The following is a 27790-nucleotide window of genomic DNA, read 5'->3' as shown; positions in this document are numbered from 1 at the left end:
TATTTAATCTCTTGAAATCCCATAAGGATGTAAATTGTATTAGGTTCTGTTACATTCGGTCCAGGTGGTTTCAGAAAAGAAGTCAAAAGTTAACAGACAGACGAACAGACAACAGGTGATCAGAAATGCTTACTTGAACCTTTGGTTCAGGTGAGCTATAACTTGTTGAAAAAATGTCGTTTCCTTTTAATATTTTTGTGTGCACCCCCCCCCCCCCCAAAAAAAAATTCAAAATCATATGAGAAGAAATATCACAAGTTCAACAGTCTAACTCTGAGTACTTCTTTTTTACCCTACAAAAAGTTCTAGAATCCAGAAGCACCCCTAGGGCCTCAGGGCCACCTACAACTGGCATCCCCTTTATCTTCAAATTCATGGATCTGCTCCTATAAATCATTCGTAAATAGGAAGAAACCAAATAAGTTAATAATTTTAAGCAGTGTTCAGATAGCCTTTATTTAAGTGTTTTTTTTGCATCTTTTGTAACAGTTGATAATTTGCCATCAAACAATACTTTAGCTACATCAATATAGCACAAATTCACATCAGACTTCAAAATAGCTCAGTTAAATATTTCATATTTAAAAGAATTTGATGTTTCTTTTATGTAACATTTAAACAATAAAATGCTTTAATATTTGGTGATTCATGCGGGATATGATGGTGGCGACATTTCAGAAAAAATACATAACCCAGATTAGCGGGAAATTTAAATTTTTTCTGCAATGATCGCTGCCTACCTTCATAACCCCATATGAATCATCAAAAAAGTATTTTATTGTTTATATTTACATCTTTCTTTTAATGAATTAATAAATTCATTAAAAAAGTAAGCAAAATTCACAAATAAAATTATTGTTAATGTACAACAATAAGTTAGGTAAAAGAAACAGCCAAATCATCTCCTATGGCAATTTTAGTCTAACATCATCATGATTATTTTGTGCAGCCCGTGATTTTTCTTAGTTCGCTGTAGGTTTCGACCGTTTGCTAAATGGGGCCTGTAGATTTCAGTCTGGCTGTTTCTATAGAGCTATGAATGAAGCTTAAGTTTTCGTTAAGAAATAGAGGGAATCTAATTGGTAGATGTAAATATAAGTACATGTACATGCTGTAGATGACATACAATTATAATATCTCACAACTATGTGTATTCATACATGTAATTCACAATTTAAAGGCTATTTCAAATTGAAAGTTAGACTAGAATATGGTTAACTTTTTATGATTTCCCCTCTTGGTTTTGTGACTTTGTATTGTTTTCTCTGATGTTTTTAGTTCTTGTAAATAATGCTCAGTTTTAGCAATTTTGGCTCTGTATTGCTTGGCCATTCCTTCATCTCTTTTTTCATGTCTCTTCAGTGCTTGGTTGAGCTGTGAAAGTTCCCTCTCTGTGGTTCTGATTTCCTCCTCTGTTTTGAGTAGCTGAACATTCAAATTCCTATCACTGCGACCAGAGAGTTCCTTCTCTAGAATCCTGACTGGAGCATTTTTGGATTTCGGATTTGGATGGTGAATCAGCTCCTTGATATTTCCTTTCTTACCACCTAGCTTCTTATTGATAAACTTGAACACATCTGAGGATTTCACACTTCCCCGTGATAAGCTATTAGTTTTCTTTGTTGTTTTTTTCCTGCCCATTTTCTTTGACACATTAAACATGTCACAATCTCCTGCTTTTTCTTTCAACTCCATTATTTTGTCCAGGGATTTCCCTTGAGGAATCAACTGGATTGGAACAGGCTCCGCCCGACCTTGACACATTTTCCCCAGTCCCTGCCCTAAGATGTACCCCATTTTGGCCATCAGCTTTGACCCAATTCCCCTTGTGTGTTCCTCCCACACTCCCAGTGCCTCTGTTGTTTGGGTTGGTCTCATAAAGTACCTTGGCATCATTTCCTCCTCTGATGAATCATTGTTTGAATCATCATCATCACCAACATTTGTTTTCCAGTTTTCTTCCCCATCCTCATCCTCCTCATCACTTGAACCAGAATCTGTCGAGTGAAGGGGCAGAATGTCTTTCATATCCAGAGTTGCGGTTTCGTCGTAATTGTCATACGACACTGTGAATTGGTGATCTTTGTCCAGAATGTCAACAATCACTGCACGATACCAAAGACCATCTGTGAAAAGAGCTAAACAAGGAGACTCCATTTTCAGTGAACTGTACTTGGGTTCCGTGTACTCTCGAAGATCTTCGAGCTTTACTGAGTCTCCATGAGAGAATCTACACTGATCAGCCGAAAATTTGCACTTCCCCTCTATATGATACTCACACGGAAGCATGCCTTCATGAGTCGGATTACAAAACAACACTGACACCATAACTTCATTATCATCTGATATATCAATGTCTGTCACCATGGCATTGTGGTAACTTGATGACCCCCATTCATGTAGGTATGGTGCACGGCACAGAGTCCCCACTATTTCTGATAACTCCTCCTTGATGTTTTGTTTTAGCTTACAAACAGGATCTGTGTTGCTAGAACAGCTTGTTTCAGTCTTTGATGCACTGTTATCACCATTTATGAAAGTTGGATAATCATCATGATCATGCACAGTAAATTTACCATGTTCACTGTCAACAGACTCTTTCTCGTTACATTCCTCGGCGGCAATTGCTGCTTGAAATGCTGCGTACTCATCATCCTTAGAGTTGTCAGGGGTTTCATTTTCTAAACTTTTGAGAATGTTGCTCTTTTTTAACGAAAGCAACCCATCTTCTGTCAAGGACACCAGTTCCTTAAGATCCTCACGTAATTGCAATAGATCTGCATTCTCCACTGATCCCGCGGCCTGAAGAGTCTGTTCTACTTGGAGTAACTGTGATTTATACAATTCCAACGATTCCTCAAGTGCTTTTTCGTCCATTCCAAATTTTCTCAACCAAGTGAATATGACGATGGAATAACGAGCCCGATCTCTATTTCCGCGAAACAGTTTACGAACGAACGATTTATTTTAGCCGAGGAGTTCCGAGAATAGTGCGCCAAAATTCCAATCGGCAATCCTCGGCTGATTCCGCTACGCTCCATACAAACGAGTGCGCGAGACATCCGAGTAGTTCCGAGTGCCAAAATTTCACTGCGCGGGAAATGAGTGCTGTTGAGAATAAAGAAAATATCCAGGAGCCACCAAACAAGAAACTCTGCAAGATGCCAGTCGAATCTGTAATGATGCAGTTTGCCAAACTGTCAAAAAATGCATTTTCTCCAACACGAGGATCCAAATTGGCCGCTGGATACGACTTGTATAGGTATTCAATTGAATTGTGCCGTACTTGAAAAATTGTTGGTCAACTGACACTGCCACTGTGGGATTGATATGATGTTTTTTTGTGTGTTTTTTTTTTGGTTATGTTTAGTTTTTGGTTTTTTTTTATTTATTTGGAATGCATTAACTTATTTCTGGAAATAATTAAACATGTTTGATATAATTTTGTGATTTACCAATAATCAGGTTGGGCACCAACCCCCGTTTGGTGATTGGAGTCCAAACGGGGGTTGGTGCCCAACCTGATAATGTTACAACTTGAAGTTAGTTTTCACGTTAATAAGCAGTCTGAAATTGTTCTATTCTGAAATGTTGGTGTATGTACTGGAATATGGCCTTACTCAAATATCAGATCGAACATTATAAAAAACCCATATAAATATTTCCCAAAATCCATATACAAGGTCCGGTTTTGTAGTTTACAATTACCAAATGCATGTGAATTTTAGCAAACGAATGTTATTTTCATAAATAAGGTGTCTTGTAATACGAATAATTTTGGCAAACCGATTGAAGATGTCATGTGTTTGATTTTTCTCATTTCAAATTTTCAACAGGGCCGATGTGTAATATTCAGCGTACCCAGTTCCTATGAATGCTGGTCTAAACATGAAATTTACCAATTTAGCCCATTAGATCAATTAGAAAACTGATTGACATAGTAAACCTTTTTCTCAAGGCAATGTTTACAGTTTTCAAATTTTTTTTTACAGTGCTTATGATTACATAGTTCCAGCAAAAGGGAAAGTAATAGCAAAAACAGATATTCAGATAGCATTACCAAATGGATGCTATGGAAGAGTTGGTAAATTGATTTATTTTATAAATATTAAATTTTTTGCTTAAAGGGATAAATTTAATGTTTCTCTTTATGGAAATATTTTATTAAATATTTTTGTTTTGTAGCACCAAGATCTGGTCTTGCAGCAAAACATTTCATTGATGTAGGAGGTAAGTTGAATTTTTTTTTAACCAGGTTTTCCAAAGGAAAAATCAGATTTTTGAAATGGTGAAAATGGTGGGCGGGTGGCTGTCAAAAGGTTACCCTTATTGTAAAGAAACTCCTCCTACACTTTTCAAGATAGGAAGTTGATATATTGCAGATCAATTGTACATTAATCAGAGATGTGCATACACTTGGATTTTAATTTTTGATAATTTATGAAAAAAATGCTACTTGTTGAACTTTTATTTTTATTTTTTTTTGCAGAATATATATATATATATATATATATATATATATATATATATATATATATATATATATATATATATATATATATATATATATATATATATATATATATATATATATATAAATATATCTTTTTTTCGCAGAATACATGTATTGCATATAGGTTACTACATTTATCTGGATAGTTAGTGATTATAAATTCAGGATTGATAAATGGATTATGGATACTGTTTACATATTAAAGAAAACCTGGTTTACTGTCACATTGAGAGCTTTTCACTTGTTTACAAATTAGTTTAGAATTATGTTCAATTATAGGTTGATTTTTGAGGCGCATCGCTATCAGCGATGTAGCCTCATTGCTGTCAGCTCACTTCTCTCGGCTTATATACAAGCGGCGTCATAGAACTCAAGTATCAATGCGCCAATAAATATATAGTGCCGTTCTGATTGTTACGTATTTTCAACCAGGAACATATATTCAGTATTCGTTATAAAAATATCAACAAATCATTACAACAGATATCTCCTTTACACATTGAAAAAACATCAACATCAATGAAAGAACAAAACAAAGATTAATACGCAGATGAGATAGACTGGCAATGCCTGCAATGCTATGTACGTACGATAGGGACAGAGGACCAGTCAACCGATGAGATAATTTGCATAAAATCAGTTCGTACTTCAATTTAAAAGCGGTGACGTTAGTTGTTCGAATATCGGAGGTAAAAAAATTTGTAATAATTTCGTATATAAAATATTTGTATTAAAATGAGAGTAAGTTGCTGTCTTCCTATAGCTAGGAACAGATTTCGTATTTTATCACTTGATAAAACGAATAAGACGATGTCCAACTGAATGAGGTAAAGCGCGCCACCTTCCCCATGTGTAGAATGGCGATATTTAACAACTTTTAGTGATGTTTTTAGCTACCTTCAATGCGATGCGCCGCTCAGGCCTTCAGGCCTTTGATTTCATTATTCTTTTGTATTGAATGTACCAAATGAATGAGTGATGCTAATCCTCCAAAGTAGGATGAAATATACTGGTAAATCATTCATTGAGAAAAAATAGTAGTTCGATGATTTTATTTACGTTACCAAACTTTCAAATAGACTAGTGAAAATTGTACATATTGTTAATATGCATACAATAGGCTAATCAAGTAAATCATGTATAATTTTTTTTTACAGTGCATCAACATTGCGTGGTATAAATAAAATGTGGAAAAAAAGGGACAATTTACATGTAATTCAATTTTTATGTTGTAAGGTGTATCAATTTTTCAAAAATTATTCACATTTTTAATTATTTTAAACACTGCAATACATGAACCATTTTATCATCATGCTAATCATTTTCACGGGCTTCACCAAAATCTCCAGATAAAAACTTGAATCATTTCTAATATCTAATATTATGTGTACAACTCAAATTTTATTTACGAGTTGACAACAGAACAGATAAATTAACTTGATTCACATCGCATTAGAAAAACAAATCCTTTTGCAGTGCTTGCATTTGCTTTTATGTATGATTTGTTAAAAGTTGTAACAATTACCATACAAAAAATGGTTTAAATCGAAATCTTTAAATCCCCACCATTCCTTTTATTCAGACACACTAGCCACAAAGTAGAGACATTATATGGTATTTTTATCATCTGTTAACTTCTGAATTTAATTGTAAGAATTAATGTGACTTTATTTGATATTTTGTAGGTCAAATGTCCAACAACAATTTCTTGATGTCACTGTTTAGATTTATTCCTATTAATGCTGTTAGCTAATATTTATTCATGGCCTCATTTTTTTTTTGTAATTAACGCCAGAGATAAACGGGTTTATAATAACTTATTTATAGATATAAACCTTTTTTACTACTTTTTCCATAAGATTAGGAAGGTTACTCAGTGATAAGGACCTCAAATATGCGACACTTGTAAAGGCATTTGTGAAAAGAGATATTAACAATGTTCTCAATACATGATTGTACTTTGGGAACTTTTCTCACAAAAGAAAAAGAAATTTGTTTACAATATAACACAAATGCAATTGACAGTATTTCAAATCAAATTTTATAATTTCACTGGGGTATAACTTTAGGTATATTAACATTGAATCTACTGGATAGCAAATCAAAAAAATATCAGCATAAAAGATAATAGTCTTAGTTGATATAAATGGTTGTTTCTATATATTTTACATCGTAACTGTTTACTTTGTAGCTGGTGTGATAGACCAAGACTACAGAGGAAATGTGGGAGTTGTTCTATTCAACCATGCAGATCAAGATTTTGAAGGTAAACTTAAAAATGCCTTTAAAAAATATTATTTTGTTTATAAAGATTGATTTTAGCTCACTGGAGTTTGATCCTTAAGTGAGATCTTCTGTTCAAATAAGACTGTCATTTGTAGTCAGCATTATTTGCTGCAATTTAACATTTTCTTTGGAACCAGTGGGCTTGTTCTAAAAATGAAAAGGGACACCCAAGAAAATGATGTGGCCGATAAGCCTTTTGTTCCTAGAAATATTCTACTTTCCTGCTTGTAATAATAATAATCAGCTGTTAATTTGTATGTCCTTAGCAAATAAGCACAGAAAACAGCTTGCTAAATTAGTCTGATAAAATAAAGTTATTTATGCTTCAATATTTTGACATGTTACTTTGAGGATCAAGGCCAAAGTACTTTGACCTAAGGCCAAAGGTCAAGGCTATAGAATCATTGTCTCCTGGTAGAATTAACCCCTATTTACAATTTATTTGGACAATAGCAAGTTTATTGTCAGTTTTGATGGAAGCCATCTTATGTAATGCTTTGTACACTAAGTAACCATCCTGGTGATGTGTACATGTACTACACTTTATAAATAGCTTTCATTACCGAAGATTCTTATTATTAAATGATATGGTAAGCTACTATCGTGGATATACTGTGGATATGTTTTGCATGGTTCAGACAGGCTGCCATCATGCTATTACATGTATTTTCTGTAAAAACTCTGTTTATATAATGAATTCCTAAAGACCATTTCATTTATTTTATCCATTTTTTGTAATAATTGTATTATGAATTCAAAGAAATAAGCAGAGGGAATTCTTTATATATACATGTTTACTTCAGCATGACAACCATTTGTGTGTTTATTCACTTAGGCAATAAATTAGAAAAAACTTTTCGGAATTTTTTATCATTCTGATTAAGAATATAAAATATTTGTGAAAAATAAATTCAAATAAACAAGTATGTCAATTTTATTGACAACTTCTTACAATTTAAAATAATTTGAATTATTTGTTATAATAGATGTAAATTTCGTTATTTTCTACCTCTATGGGGCTCAAAATCAGTTAGTTATAAATGTAAATTGTTATATCCAAGAGTGTTACATGGTTAAAATTTTACATGGATTTGTTAAAAAAAATTCCAGGACTACGCAAAACTTCAGTACTTCCTTATTAGGTACTAAATGAGTTATACTGTATGTGATATTTTTTTAATTTACATATATTGCATCTAGATATATATCTTTGCATTAAAATCATCAATAAAATTATTCCTTTTATAGTGAAGAAAGGTGACAGGATAGCTCAGCTTATTTGCGAGAGAATTTACATTCCAGAGCTACAGGAATGTCAGGTAGGACAGCAGCAATTATCATACTGGCGTGCGACCAGTTCTCGCCGAGTGCCATTTCTCGCCGTTACATTGTGATGTAATTTTTCGTATATAATTTTATGTGTTGATGAAATGACGTCACAATGTACTGGCGAGAAATGGTACTCGGCGAGAACTGGTAGCATGCCAGTATTGATAGAATCTTAATTTCCTTTATGGTCCCCTAACATTGGAGATAACTCCATGTTATTTCATAGTGTAAAATGTCCAATTTCTTAGTCACTCTTTGGAAAATTGATATATTTATATGATTGATATAGCATTTACTATTTCCTTTTAAAAATTTCATAGAAGTAAGAATTAAAAAAAAAAAAATGAAGAGACTCAACTTTGATAAAAAAAAAAAAAAAAAATCATTTCGTTGATTAAAATTTTGATGACAGTTTTTAAAAGTAAAAATAAAAAAACTAGATTTGTATCCTTAATGGTCTACTTGATGTAATTCACAAATTTTTATGTTGACAGGATTTAGATAAGACAGACCGCGGAGATGGTGGATTTGGGTCAACGGGAAAAAACTGATGATATTTGACTGTAATTGACAGAGAAAAACTGATGATATTTGACTGTAACAGAAGAAAACTGATAATATTTAAAACTAATACAGGAAAAACTAGTAAAATTTGGTTACACCAGAGACGAAAAAAAACAAACCGGCTGATGATATTTAAAACTCTATCAAGCAAAATTCCCAAAACCACGCACCATTGCAAGTGTTAGGGGGTTGATTATGTGTACGATGGTAATGTTTTGAATGTATTAAAATAATACTGTTTAGAAGAGTTTTCTCTTCTTGACCAAGCTTCCATTGCTTGATAACTTTTCATGATATTCAGGGGACACTTTTTACTTGATCAAAATACTGCCTGTGCTCAGTGTTCATATTCATCTAGTTTATTTTGTATTTGTTGTTAGCTTGAAAATATTTATTTGCTATGGCCATGTTCTTGAAAATTATTAAATCTTGCATGTGACTAGTTTACATAATTAATTTGTAAAATTATTTTGCTTGGTTCATTTGCAAATGATGCCACCACATGTGTTCAGATTGTATATAGTCATTAGTGGTATTATGTAGAAATGTTACTTATTTCTTTGGTTTCCAATATACAGAAACGGTAGTACATGTATTAGTATTCATCTTGCTGCCATCTGTTGTCTTTGTATATGTCTTTTGCCAAGAATGAAAAGAATGTTTTGCACTCCTGTATAATATTGATAAGTGTTTCACATTTTCATGAATATGATTTGACCATCTCCTGGCATTTAAATGCTGTTGTATAAATGTTCAACATTTGTGTCGGATAAGTTTAAAAATGAAAGAGTAATGAAAATAAAAGAATAAATGAATGAAAGATTATATAGAAAGGATTTTCATTTGGTCAATTAAAAAAGATTAAAGAACTGATTTCATAAATACATGTTTATTCTTAATGGAGTAAACATTGAAGTATAAATTATATTCTTTAACTTATGTTATTTGCTTTGTAATTGTCACATTGGTTCTGGTTAAAAAGCTTGTTTTATTTACAAGTTAGTTTATTAGTTTATGTCCCATACTACCTTATGTGTGCAAATTGGAAATGATATAAATGTAAGTAATAATGAATCATTCTTTGAATATCATGAAGTGATAATTTTGGTCGGAGCATGGTCAAATCTATCATAAAGCCCTTCTTTTATTGGATTTGACCACGCCCTTACTGAAATTATCATGTCATGAAGCCCTTGGGGTTTTATTTGACTTGACCATGCCTCGACCGATATAATTACCTCAGAATACTCAAAGAATTATTTCTTATTCCTCAAATGTTTGCATCACAATAGAACTTAATCACACATATTCACGTGTCTGATCACTCCCCTTTGATTCCATCTCTCCCCCCCCCCCCCCCCCCCCCCCAAGACATTTTATGTTATATTATTTTTCTGCCAAAGAAAAAAAAATGGTCATATTTCTGCTAGATGGCTTTAACAATAAAGAATCATTCTTTGAGTTTTATGATGTGAGGATTTTGATTTGGTCGGAGCGTGATCAAATCCAATAAAGCCAGAAGGGATTTATGATAAATTTGATCACGCCCCGACCGAAATTATCACCGTGATATTCAAGGAGTGATTCCTTGTAACCTTTATTTATATGATTTTCAGCAATTGTACGATTAAATATTGGAAATAGATAAGCAAAGTCTGCATGTGCCCCAATTATACGTCATTTGAATTTATGGGCCTGTATAGTACAAAATCAATACACAGTGTTATCACAGGCAAAGAGTCTGTAAAATGTAAATATATTTACTTAACACCATCTTGATCTGTCATTTATTCAAAATAATCCGCAAAAAAATGTTTTTGTTTAGTATCTGAGAAATATTCATTCAATTGACACTGAATCAAATCTTAGAAAAACATTGAAAAGAATTACAAAATGAAGGATGACATTTACTCAGAATGAAAAAAAAATTCACTGATGATAATGAGAATACATTTATTGTTTATTATAGATCTTTGATTTTAGTGAGTTTTTTTTTCACTTTCAAAAATGCAGGTGAGTGACTTATTTTTGAGTTTTTTGCCATTTAATATATTTTTTCTAAAAATCTCATAAAAGTTTACACTACGATTGAGATTTTCTTAACTGTCAAAAAACTACAAATAAAACATTTTAAACAAATGAAAGTTTATGATTAGAAGTGGCACTAAATATATTATAAAGCAGTAGGATTTCGGCAACAATTTAAATAATATTTCAGTCCGAATTTCTTCTATCATTTTCCAAATCCCTATCAATTTTTTATCCAATTTTACACACAAAAAATGCTTGATGATAATACAAAAACATTTATAATATTCAACCTTTTCCATTGACCTAATTCTGTTGGCATAAAATTTATATGAGGTCAATAATCAAAATTTTGAGATATGGTGTCTTTTATCGTTTTTAAGAATTTTCAATATTTTTACTTCAATACTTCATGTATGAAGAATGAGGGTTCGACTAAACAATCATGCTTTTGAAAGGATTCACACAAATCGCCACTCAATAATTAATTTCCTTGACAACCCATCCTTGTTCGGGCAAACTTGCTATAATTTTTTAAAATGAAAGGATAGCAAAGTAACAAGTCAATTTAATATTTATACAACAAACAATTAAAGAACAAACAGATAACACATTTTAACAGGCAACTTTCTTCCTGAACATGTTACTATTATCTGTGGAATTTCAACGGAAAGAGTTGTTTTGTATTGGGAGGGGACTGAAGCGAAGTAAATGATTAAAAGGTTAATAGATATAGTTAATGGAAACATGCTTTTAAAAACTGCATTAAATATGTACATGTCAATGTATACCATGTCTAAAATAAGTCATAATAAACCTAAGAAAAGGTATAAATCGCAAAATCTTAAAATCACTACAAATTTGCATTAATTGCCTGATTAAAGCCCAAGAATTCTACCAGTCACTATTTTCACATTAGCTACGAATGCACATGCACTATTTATATTAGTTTGCCTTGTTAGAGATCGGCAATAAATTTCATCACAAAGAAATCAAATAAACATAAAACACATTGTATCTTCATTATGGAGGCAAAAATTGTTATTCTACAGCAAATGTTTTTGTATGTTGTAATACCTACGATCCTAACATGAACGCCCCTCTTGAATTAAACCTAGTTCAATTCAATTTTTAAAGTTCAAATTTTTAAATGTTGACTATTGATTACGTAGTAGTGTACGATTTCTAGGCTTTTGTATTCTGCTGATCATGCAGACATCGGCTTTCTGAAAACGGTCTTATAACCACTGAATGACTCAGATTATTCCAAGTAAAGAAAGCGAAAGCACATATAACATTGGAAGAAGGTAAGAATCTATGTTTTTAATACAAGCGTAACCAAGATATGAAGGAAAAACTAAAACAAATACCATTTATTTAAAGAATATTTAAATGAGAAAAGATCGTGAAGGAATCGACTTCCTCAAATTGCTGCAAAGTGATTTTTCTCGTTTTTAACTTGACAATATGTGCTCTTTCGCGAGTTAAGTTGACGCTAGGAACCTTGTTCTGTGTAGATTGATTGTCTGGTGACAAGAAGAAGAGATTTACACCATACACTCGTTACTCCTAATTAGTAACTCGTAATTAAAACAGAATGGAAACACAACAAGAAGACCTCTGCTGTTTGAGCAATGAAGAAAATCGGGCTAGTCCTGATGTCCCTCACACAGAGACAGGGAAAACCATCCAAATTACAGAAGACGGTCAATATTCTTCTGTTAAGATGACTGTACGTGATATTAAGGGCAATGGAACTGACGTAAATATCTATTGTGAAAGCAACGAAGCAGAGAAAATGCTTTCCGATGATATTATAAACTTGACGTCGCAAAACGATGGTCTGCAAGAAACCATTCCAGCTGCAACTTCCGAAAAGATAGAAATGCACGAGGAGATATATACATCGTTTGTTAATACAGAATTGAATAAGAAAACCTATGATGTGGTAGAGATACAGGAAGATGTCACCGACTGTTTAATTGTTGGGTTTAAAGATGAAGAAACAAGGTCTGATGATCTTTGCGCAGACAGATGTACAACTCCACAAGACCGAATAACAAAAGACTCAGAATTGTGCAAGAAAACATATGATGTGGTAGAGACACAGGAAAATGTCACCGACTGTTTAAGTTTTGGCATAAAACATGAAGAAACAAGGTCTGATGATCTTAGCGCAGACAGAGGTAAAACTCCACAAGACCAAATAACAAAAGAAAGTCCATGCATTCCACCTGTAGAAAAGTTAAAAACTAAAACAAATGAAACAAACGAGGCTATAATCCAAGATGAGAAAAAGACAATAACCGATGGACACGAAGGAAATCATACTGTTGAGTTCATGGACTTGAGGATTAGAAATATAATCAATGACCATGATATTCAGCCCACATGTAATCCACAAGTGAAAACAGAGAAACAGGAGGAAAATCAACATTCATTAGACGTAAATTCGAGACATGCTGCAGATTACAGAGATGGAAATACAAATAAATGCAAATCAAAGGAAATATTGAACGCAAATGCAAGTACTCCTCAGTTCCTTGCAGGTGAAGGTGCTTATATTTCTGGACCATGTTTAGCGCAAAACCTCCAAACCTGCAAATCGTTTTCACCATCGCCCACTGATAAAACAGAAGAGAACTCTCACACAGATTCAAAGATTTTAAAACAAATAAAAGAAGTTGACTCAAAATCTGTAAGAATCGTTTTGATTGGACAGACCGGGACTGGAAAAAGTGCAACAGGAAACACAATTTTAGGAACAGAAAAGTTCAGCACTGATTCTTCCTTCATCTCGTGTACCTCAAAACCGCAGAAAGAAAGTTGCGAGTATAATGGACAAATTTTGGAAGTGATTGATACGCCTGGTTTATATGACACGTCAAAAACGGAAGAAATAGTCAAACGAGATCTAAAACTTTGTTTAGAAATGACATCTCCAGGCCCTCACGTGTTTTTGATCATTATAAGAGTAGGGAGAATAACAGAGCAAGAGAAGTACACGTTGAAATACATGTCAGAGATGTTTGGGGATGAAGACTTCTTAAATCACACAATATTGGTTATAACACGAAAAGAAGACTTGGATCCTGAACTTGATTCGGATGATGAAGATGAAGATCACGATGTTTCGGATCAATTGAAAACGTTTATTCAGGATTCAGAAGATCTTACTCGGATTGTCAAGCAATGCGGTGACCGATGTTTGGCTGTTTCCAACTCTGGTCTCGTTCAAAGCAACAAACGCAGAAGAGATGCCCATGGGATAATCCAGTCAGTATATAAGTTGATAGATAAAAACAAGGGGGTTTGCTACAGCAATGATATGTTCAAACAGTTGGAAAGACAAAAAGAAATTTTACGGAAGGAGGAAGAATTAAAGAAACAGAGGTTGGCCGAAATATATGAGAGGGAAGAAAAAAAGCGACAAATGCAGATCAAGATTCGAAAAGAAAATATTCAAAAGCTGGAGAAAGAAATTGAAAAAATGGCAAAGGAAGACCATAAATCGAAATTGGATGATTTAAACCAAGATTTGAAAAAAGAGCTAGAAGAATTAGAGGCCGAAAATAAGGAAAAAAGTCGAAGAAGGCAGGAAAGGATTGAACAAATGAGAAGAGAAATCGAAGATCTCGAAGACGAAAGCGAGGATTTGGATAACGAAATAACACGCAGTCAAATAAAACCAGTCCATGTAAAATCAAGTAGTAAAAGGAATTCTAGTTGTCGGATAATGTGACGTAATGTCATTAAATTTGACGTCACATTGGGTTTTAGATGGATGATCAAAGGTCAATTCAATATTGTCTATCAAAGAAAAACCTATTCAAAGTAACAATATGTAACGTTTGTTAATGCAATTGCTAACTAATGCATATCTTTTCAGATCACTAACTAAATGAATTTTGTGTAATCAAATTCTGTAAGCATTTATAATGTTCAGATTTATCTAAGTGCAATTAACTGGCTTGTTCCTATCGGTATCATGTACTTGTTTTCAGAAAACCGACCAGAAAAGTTTGCGAGCACATACCTGATCATTACATTTATACATTGAAATTTTAACATATATAAAACCCCATTCCTTCTTTGTAGTGCCTCATGACTTCATATTCGAAAGCAAACATCTGGTATTCTTAAGTGCATTAAAATATCGAGAGAAGGATTTGCTATGCAGACATGGCAAATACAATTTAGAAATATTTACCATAAGTCTTAGAACTTTTAAGGGTTGCCAAAAAATACAGAACAAACATTTGAACTCTGCACTGCAAATATCGACATTAATTACTTAACGATGATAAGATAATCTTATTGTGCATTCCCATTATGATTAATAAAACTATTTTTGTGAAGTAAATGTGTTTTTAGGTCAAAGTCGCCTTTAGGAGAAGTACAATATTTACCTAGCCAAACCGAGAAGTACAATATTCACCATTGGTGAGGTGAATATTGTACATCGAGGGTAGCCAGGTCATCGTTTTCATCGGGAAAAAACCCCAGCAATAATTGTTCTATTATATAATTCAGCGACGATACGTCCGTTATCAAGGAAGGAAAACCTTATCATCTCTAAGTTTCAGGCCATTGCCATCAAACTGATGCGATGTTTCATTGGACATCGTGAATAATGATAACAAGTCGTAGCAATTTTGAAATTCCCAATCTATTTTTCGTCCAATGTAGAAAACAATCAAATGTTATATTGACCCCTTTGATAAGTAATGGTGAATATAATGTTTTCTTTCTCTACAATGCTGGATACTAGTATCAGTCAATCAGAGAGCTAGGAACTAAGCATATAATACACACTTTTATTTCATTGATTAAATTACATGTGTAATGTGTCATTGTATCTTATTTCTTTTTGTTGGTTATGGATTTTATATGAATATATGATAATTTTTTTTTTCAATTTCTGATGTTGATTGTGAATTTCGTATATATATTATTTATAATTAACATAATACATTTTAAAGATTTTTTATTTGTTCTGATTTTGTGTGCACTTGAAAATAAAACATCATAGAGAAACAAACAAATAAAATTTGTTATATTTTTATACATTTATAAATGATTGTATAGTTCTGATATTTAAAAGAACTTTATAGAAATAAACATTGCCGGTTCTTCACAGACAGATGTGTTAATTTAGTAAAATAATCTTTAGTACAATTTGATAATGCAAGTTTACGTAACAATTTATAAGAATTGAACACGACTGATGTAAATGTATTCTTATTTTGTAGGTTTTAATTGTAAACATAGCGAAAAGTTTGAACCTAATTAAACAGGTTGAGGGTGGACCTTGAAAACCATTAACTCGCCAGGACTTAGAGAATACGTTTAATACCCTGGTAAAATGGACCAAACCGCCAACGAAGAAACAACTGGAAAAGATATAAACATTAAAATTGAAAACAATGGAAAATTGGCATCAGTTCTTGATGGCATACATACTTCAAATATTGCAAACTCGCCACACATGGACGAAAAAGGTATCGCGGAACTAAATTCAGATGACTTGTTAGAAGTAGGAACTGAATCCATCACTGATCATACGATTTTTGATGAGAAACAAAGATCAGATTCCCCATTTACCGAGAATCATATTTCAAATGCACGTTTTGGTCAAATGGATATACCAGGTGTAGATCAAGACGAAAACTCATGTCGAAAAAGAATAGAACAACACCGGAAAAATAATGAAAAAGAAAAACTGGAATTAAATTTTGTAGAGGTTCACGGCGATTCAACAACATCTCTTTCTATTGTATGTCATAAACACGCTGCTGCTCTAGGAGAAAACCAAGATAGGAACTTCCTCGGGGAAGGAACAAACAACAGCCTTAAAACCGACGAGAAAAGCACATCGGTACAACCCAAATTAAAAGATTGCAAATCGAAAGATGAAATCACAGGTAACGAATTGCAGAATGGAGTTTTCATTGATAATACAATCCCATATGATGTTGAAATTACATCGCAATGTTTTGTCTCATATCAAACTGATATCAATAAAGGTGAGATGATCAGTAACTATGACGAAAACGAAGTCAGGAAAATCGAAAAAGCAACAGACACAGAGATCAAGGAGCCATGTTCTGTTGTCGATAGCGATGTTTCTGATGAAATGTTGGATATCGCAACTTCTATGAAAGATGAGTTACAAATGAATTGTTCGACAGTTGAAAATCCCGAACAAGATCGTAATAATGATCTTCTGAAAGGGTCAAATAAAGATCTAAAATTGAGTGCTGCGTCGAAGCAATTCCAAAGCGATGAATGCACTGAAAAAGAAGAAAAAAACCATGAAGATCTGAAAGACGAGTTGGTACAAAAAGAGCTGACTGAAAGAGACAATGCCCAAAATTCAACTGTAAAAAAGGATGTGGTTATGAAAACAAATAATGTAGAAACTTCAGCAACAAAAACAATCCGTGTCGTGTTGATTGGGCAGACAGGGGTAGGAAAAAGCTCAACTGGAAATACGTTATTGGGTGCCAACAGATTTAGAAATTCATTTTCCTCAAAATCTTGTACAGAAGTATCTCAAAGAGAATCGACAGTGAAGAGAGGGTTCATTTTAGAAGTCGTTGATACCCCGGGGTTGTTTGATACCCACAAACCACCAGAAGAATTAAGAAAGGAATTTTTGAATTGCATGATGATGACAAAACCCGGTCCACACGCTTTCTTGTTGATTCTTAAAATGAATCGTATCACAGAACAAGAGAAGAAGACCCTTCATTACTTAAAAGAAATATTTGGTGGAGATCAATTTCTGAACCACACAATAATTGTTATCACCAGGAGAGAGGATTTCGAAGAAACAGCTTTAAAAGGCACAGAAAAGACAAAAGAAGACATACACGAATTATTTCAAGCAACCCTAGAAAATTCACCGGACCTGCACCACATGGTTATGCAATGTAAAAAACGCTGTTTTCTACTTTCTAACAAAAGAAGAGTTGATGGAACTAAACGTACCGATCAAGCTAATCAACTATTGTCATTAATTCTCGAAATGACACAAGCAAATGAAAACACGTTTTACAGTTACCAGTATTTTATTGACTTAGAAGAAGAACGGAAGCAAAAACTGAAAAGAGAGGCTGAAAAGAAAGAAGAAGAAGAGCGATTAAAAAGAGAAATGGAGCAAAAAGAAGAACTTGCAAAAATAAAAGAAGAGGAACTCCGATTGAAACTAGAACGCACAGAAATAAAACGCGAAAGAGAGAAAGAAATAGCCAGGAGGGAAAAAGAGCGATTGGAAGCAAAATTACGAAAGGCAGAACGTGTTAAAGAGGAGCTAAGAAGACAAAGAGAGGAAGAGAGAGAACAAGAGAGATATTTAGCGCAGTTAGAAAGAGAAAAAGAACGTAAAGAACGCAAGCAGGAGAAACTTCGCCGAGAAGCCAGACAGGTTAGGGAGGTCCAACACAGGTACACTGAAGAAAGTCAATGGGGGTGTGTGATGATGTAATATGAACACAATTGTGACTTTTGATTCCTTAAAATGTTTGTTTAAACTTTTGGTCACATGAAATAATGCAGATATAATGTCTACTAATACAAGTATCATTGAGTATAGATTATCCTTACTTCAACTTCATATAACAGGTGTATATTTTGTTATTTATGGGCGCGCTTGATTTTCCTGAAAAGTTTCAAACTTTCCGTTATCCCTTGGCACAGCTGTATTACATCTTCATTTAGGAAGTATCAACAATAAAATTTAACCTATTGAAAACGACTTTCTCAAGGTCGAAAATATAAAAGTAAAACATAATTGATTTGTAAGATGTTATATTTATAAAATTAATTGTCAAAATATTTTATTCTATTTTTTTGTAGTAGATTTTTTCTTTGAATATATTCTTATATTTTTTTCTCTATCATCTGTGCTTGTTTTGGGAAAAAATTGAATAGATTCATAATGATTATAAAGAATTATTTTATTGAGTAATTCAATTATATCTGCCTGGCCAAGTAAGTCGGACATGAAACACAAACGGCTACTTGATATTCATGAATATACGTTAAAAGTTCACGATGTGAATGACTGATTTGGTTTGAATTGATTTCAGATGTTATGTTTACCAAAATATAAGGAGAATATTTGATATAAATACGACCATTTTGTAAATGTAACATCGCAAATGTAATCTTATACTAATGCAACGATTTTAAGCGGTAATATTTTGGTTTCATAATTTTAAAGGTACATTTCGTCGCTTGCACTGAATATTTGTTCCATATTTGAAAATGTGCAAAAATGTCAAATTTATTATATATTCCTGTCTAATGATATTATAATCGTACAAACCTGCATGTCTATATTTTTGAGATAGTGCTAGGTTTTTGTGTAAATAAACAATCTGTATGCAATGAAACAACAATCGATGATATTCAAGCTTAAAATACAGATGTCAGAACTTTTTAAGAAGTAAATGTCATCTTACACAACATATATGCTGTAAAGACACTCATTAAAAATAATAGATGTAAGCTGAATTTCAGATAATTGATGCAAATCAAATTTTTAAAAAAGGGCTTTTATATGGTTAGATTTTTCAAAGCCAAACGCAGTTTGAGCGAAAGTTTTACCTGTATTCAGGGTATTTTTTATGAAAATAAACAAACAATTGAATTTCTTTGTTATATTAAATGTAATAATTATTAGCAAGTTATGTTAGCAAACAAAATATAGAAAACTTACAGTATGTAAATATGTTAGTTGACAGAAGTTAATTAGGTTATCTGTCCATTTAGAAGTTTTGTGACAAAAATGGAATCTAATGAAAACATTTTAATAATCTTTATTTTAATATTGTATTTAATAATATATTTTAAGTGTAATAATAATGTATATGTATAAATATGTATTGCAGTATTTTACTTTAATTTATGCATAGGTTACGTATGAACAATGTAGACTTCACAATTTCTATATTTAAATATATATTTCGATGATGTAACATTTAAATAAATTTACATTGCAGAGAATGTTTATCTAATAAGAGAAAAGTTTAACATCCTTTTTTCACACTAACTGATTCTAGACTTGCAAGATTCTTTCAGTCTATACAGAGAGAAAAATTTGGGGGGGGGGGGGGGGTTTGACGTGTTGCAAACTTCAAAACAATACTAGAGCCGAGCTCGTTGAAAAGCAACGAGTAGGTCTTCCGTCGCAACTTCGTATCGCGGAAGGATTGTCCATCAGTCTGATTAAAACACCTCCTTCTCCTCACACTTGTCAGAGCCTGACAGACCCTGTATTGATAAAACGTCTATGTATGCAAATGTGAAGGTCAAGTGGAGATGATCTGTTATTGATACTGGTCTATCAGATCCAAACGAGTGTAAGGAGAAGGGAAATGGTTTTAATGAGACTGGATTATCAATATGATAATAGTAAGTTCAAAGGATTGAAAACGAGACTCAATTTTAAAGAATTATTTTCATACCAAGTAAGTTCTTCGTTTAACTTACTTCACTTTTAGGATTACTTTAAAAAGCACATCATATATAAACATGTTTATAATTAATTTAATTATAATAAAAGTGTGTGTGTGGCGGGAATGACCCAAAAAACAATTTTCTAAACGTTAACTTAAGGGAAATTTTGGTTGTGAGAAAAGGGAGGGGGGTATTGCCCAAACTGGACCATCTAAATAAAAAGTACTGTTAGCAAGCTCACAAAAGATACCCCCACTAAGAAAGAAGTCATTACCTATGAATTTCTTTATTAGAGAATGGATGCTTCATTTTCTTACAGTGAGTCATTGCCATTTGTCAATTTGCATCACTACATGTTTTTATAATTTACAATTAAAATTATTTAGAAATGCATTCTAATGTTTAAATTAGATTTGAGAGTTATTCGTAGAATTATCAGCCTGATACAGGGCTTACAATTCTTTGTCATGTAAACAAGGCTCTTGTCCTGTTTTTGTTTACATAGGTTCCATAAACCAGTAAAAATCTTTTTCCAGCTAATTTGTCTATCTTTTTACTTATTTAAAGCAAAGATATACTATTCATTACGTTTAACACATTCGTTTTAGGTTTAAAATTGAAATTTGTACTTCATCGTTCAAAATGTATACAAACGCTTTGTTTACATAGCTAGGATTTTTAAGCTTTGTAACTCGCTTAACAAATTTCGGTTGCTTATCAAAAATGCCTTTCTGAAGCTTTGTAAATATCAAATCGGAAAATAATTTTTGACCAATATCGTGACCATGCTCCTTTAAGAAAAGCAACACCTTTCTTTTATAGTATATAAATAGAAGATGAGCGGTTTAGAAGGCATTGTTACGAATACTGTTTTCCTCGTTATAAAAAATGGGCGTGTCCTATGTAACAATTGACGTTCGATACAAAGTTTAGAATATTCCATTCAAACGAACATTTTTACCACTTCAATGCGCTTCATTGTAAAACAAAATCTAAAATACCTTTTTGTACTCGTACACATAAATAAGACGATGGAGTGGAAGCCATAAAGACTTTATTTATTTCTTCTGTTCTAGAATTTTTCAGAGCTAACAAGCTACAAGTTAACAATCTGTCATTTTGACAAGCCAGATTTAAAAGAAAATATTCAGCTGAGTTTTAAGTCACTTAATTTGCATTACAACCTCATACTACACAACTTCAGTGATTTTTTATCAATGTGCATTTACCAATAAGTAAAATCCCTAAGAACACAAATCTATCGCAATTAAGTGCATACATTTTTGGGAGGCAAAAAAGTTGCTATATTATAGTCTGCAAGTCAATTGAACTATAGTCTTTCAATGTACATGTAGAAGAACACGAAGCTACCGCGGATCACTTGTCCACTCGCGCGGGATCTCCTTGGCTATGTCCTAGGGGTGTTCATCATTTTGAGATTTAATCTTTGTGGTTTTCCTTGTTTATCTATAACATTATTAGTATAGCTTTTAGAACATTTTAGACTTACAAATTCACTTTTGATTTATGTCTGACGATGTTTCTGATTTTAGAATAATATCGCTTTTATCAATTTTCAGAAGGACTTCTCAGTTCACATTCTAATGTTTAATTAAATAAATTGAAAATGAACAAACTTTTAGAACATAAAATTTAAACAGTTCTTGTATATAAACTCAAGCAAGTATATCTTGTTATTAGATACCGGATGAGGGATCGGATAACTTACGTAGAGGTAAAACACACATAGAGAGCTCAGAACCCAGGAAGATTAAAAATGTTTGCAGTATGATGACTAAACTCTAATTAATATAAGGTTTTTTTCTTAAATCCCACAGTTGGTCTATCTGTCCGATACTGCTTCAGTTTGAGAATGGCATTGCTTTTATGAATAAACAGAACGATTTCTTAATTGACACTCTATCGTTTAATTCAAATTCAGAAGAGTAAGCTTTAAAGTGTACGATTCTTGTGTTTGCGGCTAAATGAAATCACATACAATGAAGCGCATTGAAGTGGTAAAAATGTTCGATTGGATGGAATATTCTGAACTTTGTATCGAACGTCAATTGTTACATACATTGTAGGACACGCCCATTTATTTTAAAACGAAGAAAACAGTATTCGTAACCATGCTTTCTGAACCGCTTATCTTCTAAACAACACAAGCAGGGCTGCGGACCGAAATGTGGATACAAGCTGAATCCCGATATTTTCTCCGTATATGTTTTCCATGCCCCGCTCATATCACAGTCCCCTCAACAAGCAGCGAACACAGCAACAAATGTAGAAGATCGAAGAAGACGAAGAACGTAGCTTACCCCTCTTTTTCTAAGTCCAAGGGCCATAACTCTGTCGAAAATTGCTCGATCGTACCCAATATCGAACTTGACCTAGATATTATCATGATAAACCTGTATACCAAATTTTATTTCAATATGTTCATCCTCTGCGAAGAAAATGAACGGAAACTGCAAAAAACTAGAATTTTTCTACGTCCAAGGGCCATAACTCTGTCGAAAATTGCTCGATCGTACCCACTATCAAACTTGACCTAGATATTATCATGATAAACCTTTATACCAAATTTCATTTCAATATGTTCATCCTCTGCAAAGAAAATGAGCGGAAACTGCGAAAAACTAGAATTTTTCTACGTCCAAGGGCCATAACTCTTTCGAAAATTGCTCGATCGTACCCAATATCGAACTTGACCTAGATATTATCATGATAAACCTGTATACCAAATTTCATTTCATCCTCTGCGAAGAAAATGAACGGAAACTTTTGGTGGACCGACCGACAGACCGACCGACCGACAGCAGCAAAGCAATATGCCCTCCCTTCTTCGAAGGGGGGGGGGGGTGGGGCATAAAAATATAATGGTTATTGTTTTTTATTTAAAAATCCTACATGTATAGATGTGAAGAAGACAATTGTACCTCATGCAGTGTGCTCTATTCCTCAAATTAAAAACATTCAAAAATATTATTTGTCTTCTCCATTATAATTAAAAAACTGTTATTTACTTTGCGTACAAACCAGGATAATTTTCTGCTGTGATATTTTCTTAGGAATAGCGATAATTACTTTATCCCCGCAACAGAAATGTGTCAGAACTATGGAAACTGTTTTAAAGATGTCGTTTTTTTTACTCGTGTCTGAAAAACTATCAAAATTGATGTATATTTCACATTATTTATTGTATAAAGAGGGGGCCCCAGAGAGTAGGCATATACAGAATATCATTCTTTTATTTTGTTTGTACAAGTATTTAACATACTCTAATTCATATAGAATTTCTAATGTTCAACCAAAATTTCAGCGTCAATCGTAGAATTATAAGCAAGATACAGAGCTCACAGTTCGCCGTGGTTTGAGTCATATTTTGTTCACATTCAGCTTAAAATTTTTTAACTTGGTATTTCCTATTCAGCATTTAAAATGGAAAAAAGAATGGCCTAAGATTTTCAATTCTTTTATTCACTCAAGACCATTTCACTGGTATTTGAGGTTCAAAATCAGTTTATACCAATGAACACAGTCAAGGATCACATGTACAGTAGGAGTAATAATGACGAAAAAAGGTTAAGTTTACAATACAATAAGTTGTTAAAGTTGTTTTCTGGAAGAACAGACTTTGAAAATTTTCTTAATAAATATTGACCATTTTTTTACTTTTTTAATCTTTAGTTTTTAAGATCTGTGTACAAACATAGAATTGTGAGCAAATCTCTGTATCTTGCTTATAATTCGAAGCTTAACACTCAAATATGGTTAGTAAATAGAAATTGTAAACAATTAAACACAAGAAACATGCACTATAACAAATAAAGAACACAATTTATTTTTTCGAAATGAATCATATATACATGTATATACCTACATATTTCCGTCAGTGATATCAAACTCTATTTAAACTGAATAAACTCGAGGAAATGCGGAGCATCTCAACAAAACCTATTGCATTAATCTACCATTAGGCAAAAGATAATGCCGAATTACCGATAGAATGAATTGTATTTCAGTCCTTTTTGGTACATCAGATTTTGATTAATTTGCGCAGGTAAACAGTTAACTGTTTGATTTACCGAAGTCTCTGTTTGATTTGATACGTAAAAATCACGAAATACAGACGATAGTTCACAGGGTTACAAAGCATAAATAATGAAAACAAAACGAAAATCAGAACAAGCTAACACCAACGTCATGTGATTTCCCTTCATACGCGAACTGTTGCATACGCAGCACAGTTAAGGCTGTCAATAAACTCCGTTCAGACAAAAAGTACGGGAAATGTGCATTATGACATCACAGTATATTACAAACCTCGAAAGTACTTATTAATCTATTTATTAGTAAAATTAACTTATACTAATCTTTTAATTAAAAACAACAAATGCTATTACTTACAATTTTGATGTCCGTTATATCGTACACACTGAAAAATAAGCGAGATGTCGTTCTCGCTGTACTACAAAATATGACGTCATATGCCTAAAAATGACGCATTAAGTTAAATCATTGAAGGCTATCGTGCAGTTTTATAGCGAAGAAAAATAAATGTCATACATTAACGGAATGTATAAATGAATATTTTGTTTAAAATTATTATTAATAGAATGCTACCTATATAGTCTTATTTTCATTTTCTTAAAAGTATGCATCGTATAAAGAAGCCACCTCGGTTTTGTATAAAATATCGTATATCTAAAATCTGAATACCTAAATAAATCACTTAATTGCAAGGGCATACACTTACCTGATCCCGACAAAGTTTTACATGTGAATTTGAAATATGCTATTTAACTTAAAAACTTCTACGATCCTTGTAAAATCTTACAAATTAATTATTTTTTAATGAAATTAACCCTGTGACCTTCAAAATTAATCAACATATGCATCATAAATTACGGTTTCTACTAACAAATATTCTTATCTTAAAAAGTTCGCACCGTTTTTCAAAATCTACGATATAACATCAAGTTATTTCATAATTCAGTTGTGAATTTTGACATGATTATGCCCTTGCAATATTGAATTTTTTAAATGACCTCAAAACCACAAATACATCTGCTTGTACCATGCGACTGCCATATCACGTGACCACTATGAACATAAAATATTGTACTGTTATATATATATTTTAGATATATGTTGCATTTGAGTGACTGTTATTGATTTTAAAAAGGACATGCCAGTTTAACTAAAGTATACGTGTTTTCATCACAAAAATTTGCCCATATTTTTATTGACCGCCTTAACTGTACTGCGTAGCAAGCAAATTCATCATAGTCAGATCGACCCTTTTTCGTATAATGTCATGGCTGCTTTAAACAAAGAACCTCGTTTTAGAAGTATGGAATACGAGTCTTGGTAAAATGGGTATGCAAACCCGGGCCGTGGCAAAATAAAAGCTGGGGCAGATCGGCAATCGTCAATTCCAAATACGCATTATTTTGCAGCAATATTTACAGCGTATACAAATATACTGGTCCATCAAATATCCTGAAATTTTAATGAGATTGGCAGATTAATACCTGCCAATCTTTTGTTTTGCTCAGGCCAAGTCTTGCCTACCCATTTTACCGTATGCCGAACCCGAAGCTGTTAAACTGATTGAAACACGTCTTTCCTTTATTATCATTTTCGTAATAACTCAGATTTGAAACAGAATTAGCACTTAATTTTTGCAATTTATATTTTCCTTCCCATTATGCTAAACTACGTTGAATTGGACTCGGTAGTTCTTGAGAAGAAGATTTTTAAAAATGCACCCCCTATTTCTACAGTTTCAAGGATTTCTCCGCTTTGAATACAGATCGGACTTTTATTTCTGCAATTTATATTTGCCCTCCCATAAGGATGCTTTGTGCCAAATTTGGTTGAAATTGGATAAGCGGTTTTAGAGAAGAAGTTCAAAATGTAAAAAGTTTATAGACGGACAGACGGACAGACGGACGGACAGACGGACGACGGACAAAATGTGATCAGAATAGCTCACTTAAGCTTTCAGCTCAGGTGAGCTAAAAACTGAAACGTGCATAGATGTTGTAAAAAACTTTTCTTTATTTGCAATACTAGTACAGTACATGTAACAGGAAGTTCAAAACACAAAGTTACTAAAAATATTCTTATTTTGAACAATATCACTGTTTCTTAACATAGTTGTAAAGAAAGAAAGAAGGAAAGAAAAAAAAGAAAGAAAGAAAGTTTGTGTATAATGCGCGTGTGTGAAATTCCTGCTTGTGTTGTTTAGAAGATAAGCGGTTCCGAAAGCATTGTGACGAATACTGTTTTCCTCGTTTCAAAAGAAATGGGTGTGTCTTATGTAACAATTGATGTTCGATACAAAGTTTAGAATATTCCATTCAAGCGAACATTTTTACCACTTCAATGCGCTTCATTGTATGACAGATGCGATCCTTGTGTATTAGATAACCGCTGACCGCTAGGTAGTCCAGCCGCGACCATGGCGACCGATTTTCTCGGGCGAGAGATGGGTTACGTATTGATGCACACAACAAAGAATGTAGGTCGATTTGAAATGCTTGCAGTAAAATGACTCAAATCTATTTCATGGAAGTTATTTTATTTTATTTATTATTAAATCAAGTTTATGTATCTCACTAGATAAGAGAAAGAACGTTTATATTTTCTCGTTTTCGTTTTTCTTAACGGTTGTCCATTATAAGACCTAAACAGAGGTGACCCCCCCCCCAAAAAAAAAACGTATACTTTTAAGACACTTTTTGAAATGAATTAAAGCATCATGTATATGCTGGTTCACTTAATGTTAACTTATGTACGTTCTGCGCACTAAGACTATTCGCTTACCTGCCAAATGAATACAGGTACATGTTAACAAGACAAGCTTTTTGCACTCATATTATGCATTACCGGTACAAAATAATTTTGTAACGACATTGATAACACCATAATAAAAAACTTTTCTATCGACAGCTATAGCAAAATATTAACCATTTTTCAGTTATAAAGCGAAGAATTTTAAGGGCTCTAGACCCCTTATTTAAGGGACCAGCCCTTTTTTTAATTGTGTCATGTGAAGGCCCTTGATATTTTGCACATATTTTGCTCTATTTGTGTTCAGAGAAAATTTTAAACTTAAGAGCTACATGACAAAAACACAACCAAAAATCAGCATTTTTTTTAAACACAAATTCCTAGATCAGCATGCAGTGCTTGCAGTAGTGATGGGTCGGAGCATCCCCTTCTCACTGACCCAGTTAAAATGCAATTAGCCACTTGCTGTACGCACATCTCAATCTCAAATTTCTTGTATGAAAACAATCTTTTTTTCAAAAATGTAATGTGAAATATTAATTTAACTTTTCATGTAAAAGAAAATTGATATTTTAATTGGATAAGTCAACAATATAATAATTTTATTGGAATATATATATATATATGATAAAAATGTATTTAAATTAACATTTAATATTTGTAAAAAACACAACATTTAATGTTTCCACTTTACAAAATAAAAGTAAAACCTAAATTAAACAAATGATAAGGAAGTTTAAATTTGAAAATATGTGTTCAGTTTCATTTATATATTAAAACGTTGTTTCAACGTTGAAAAGT

The 27790-nt window shown here is 32.7% G+C and overlaps 4 protein-coding genes across 4 annotated transcripts; 3 read left to right on the top strand and 1 right to left on the bottom strand.

Annotated features, from left to right (window-relative positions):
* Positions 1-442: 442 nt before the first annotated feature.
* On the bottom strand, positions 443-2932 carry LOC128159903 (zinc finger CCCH-type with G patch domain-containing protein-like). Its single transcript, XM_052823127.1, has one exon. The coding sequence runs from the start codon at positions 2875-2877 to the stop codon at positions 1204-1206; it is 1674 nt and encodes a 557-aa protein (XP_052679087.1). The 5' UTR covers positions 2878-2932; the 3' UTR covers positions 443-1203.
* A 169-nt stretch (positions 2933-3101) lies between these two features.
* Positions 3102-8679, top strand: LOC128160721 (deoxyuridine 5'-triphosphate nucleotidohydrolase-like). Its single transcript, XM_052824068.1, has 6 exons — positions 3102-3262; positions 3993-4084; positions 4186-4230; positions 6705-6779; positions 8048-8118; positions 8623-8679. The coding sequence occupies exons 1-6, from the start codon at positions 3102-3104 to the stop codon at positions 8677-8679; spliced, it is 501 nt and encodes a 166-aa protein (XP_052680028.1).
* Positions 8680-11961: 3282 nt separating this feature from the next.
* On the top strand, positions 11962-15755 carry LOC128160471 (uncharacterized). The gene is made up of 2 exons (XM_052823801.1): positions 11962-12027; positions 12238-15755. Exon 2 carries the CDS (start codon positions 12318-12320, stop codon positions 14460-14462), a length of 2145 nt encoding a protein of 714 aa, XP_052679761.1. The 5' UTR covers positions 11962-12027; positions 12238-12317; the 3' UTR covers positions 14463-15755.
* A 188-nt stretch (positions 15756-15943) lies between these two features.
* LOC128160472 (reticulocyte-binding protein homolog 2a-like) lies at positions 15944-19543 on the top strand. The gene has a single exon (XM_052823802.1). The coding sequence runs from the start codon at positions 16086-16088 to the stop codon at positions 18207-18209; it is 2124 nt and encodes a 707-aa protein (XP_052679762.1). The 5' UTR covers positions 15944-16085; the 3' UTR covers positions 18210-19543.
* The last annotated feature ends 8247 nt before the right edge of the window (positions 19544-27790 follow it).

Source organism: Crassostrea angulata, chromosome 8 (genome assembly GCF_025612915.1).
Source record: "Crassostrea angulata isolate pt1a10 chromosome 8, ASM2561291v2, whole genome shotgun sequence".
Classification (NCBI taxonomy): Eukaryota; Metazoa; Mollusca; class Bivalvia; order Ostreida; family Ostreidae; genus Magallana; species Magallana angulata.
The sequence above is the reverse complement of the archived record's forward strand: the minus strand, read 5'-3'. Positions and strand labels throughout refer to the sequence as shown.

What these genes read in the sequence shown, in the direction of transcription:
- LOC128160471 (XM_052823801.1), top strand. Translation starts at nt 12,318, where the DNA reads ATGGAAACACAACAAGAAGACCTCTGCTGTTTGAGCAATGAAGAAAAT.
- LOC128160472 (XM_052823802.1), top strand. Translation starts at nt 16,086, where the DNA reads ATGGACCAAACCGCCAACGAAGAAACAACTGGAAAAGATATAAACATT.
- LOC128159903 (XM_052823127.1), bottom strand. Translation starts at nt 2,877, where the DNA reads ATGGACGAAAAAGCACTTGAGGAATCGTTGGAATTGTATAAATCACAG.
- LOC128160721 (XM_052824068.1), top strand. Translation starts at nt 3,102, where the DNA reads ATGAGTGCTGTTGAGAATAAAGAAAATATCCAGGAGCCACCAAACAAG. An exon ending in GCTGGATACGACTTGTATAG is followed by an intron (nt 3,263 to 3,992) that starts GTATTCAATTGA and finishes TTTTTTTTACAG; the next exon opens with TGCTTATGATTACATAGTTC. An exon ending in CAGAGCTACAGGAATGTCAG is followed by an intron (nt 8,119 to 8,622) that starts GTAGGACAGCAG and finishes TTATGTTGACAG; the next exon opens with GATTTAGATAAGACAGACCG.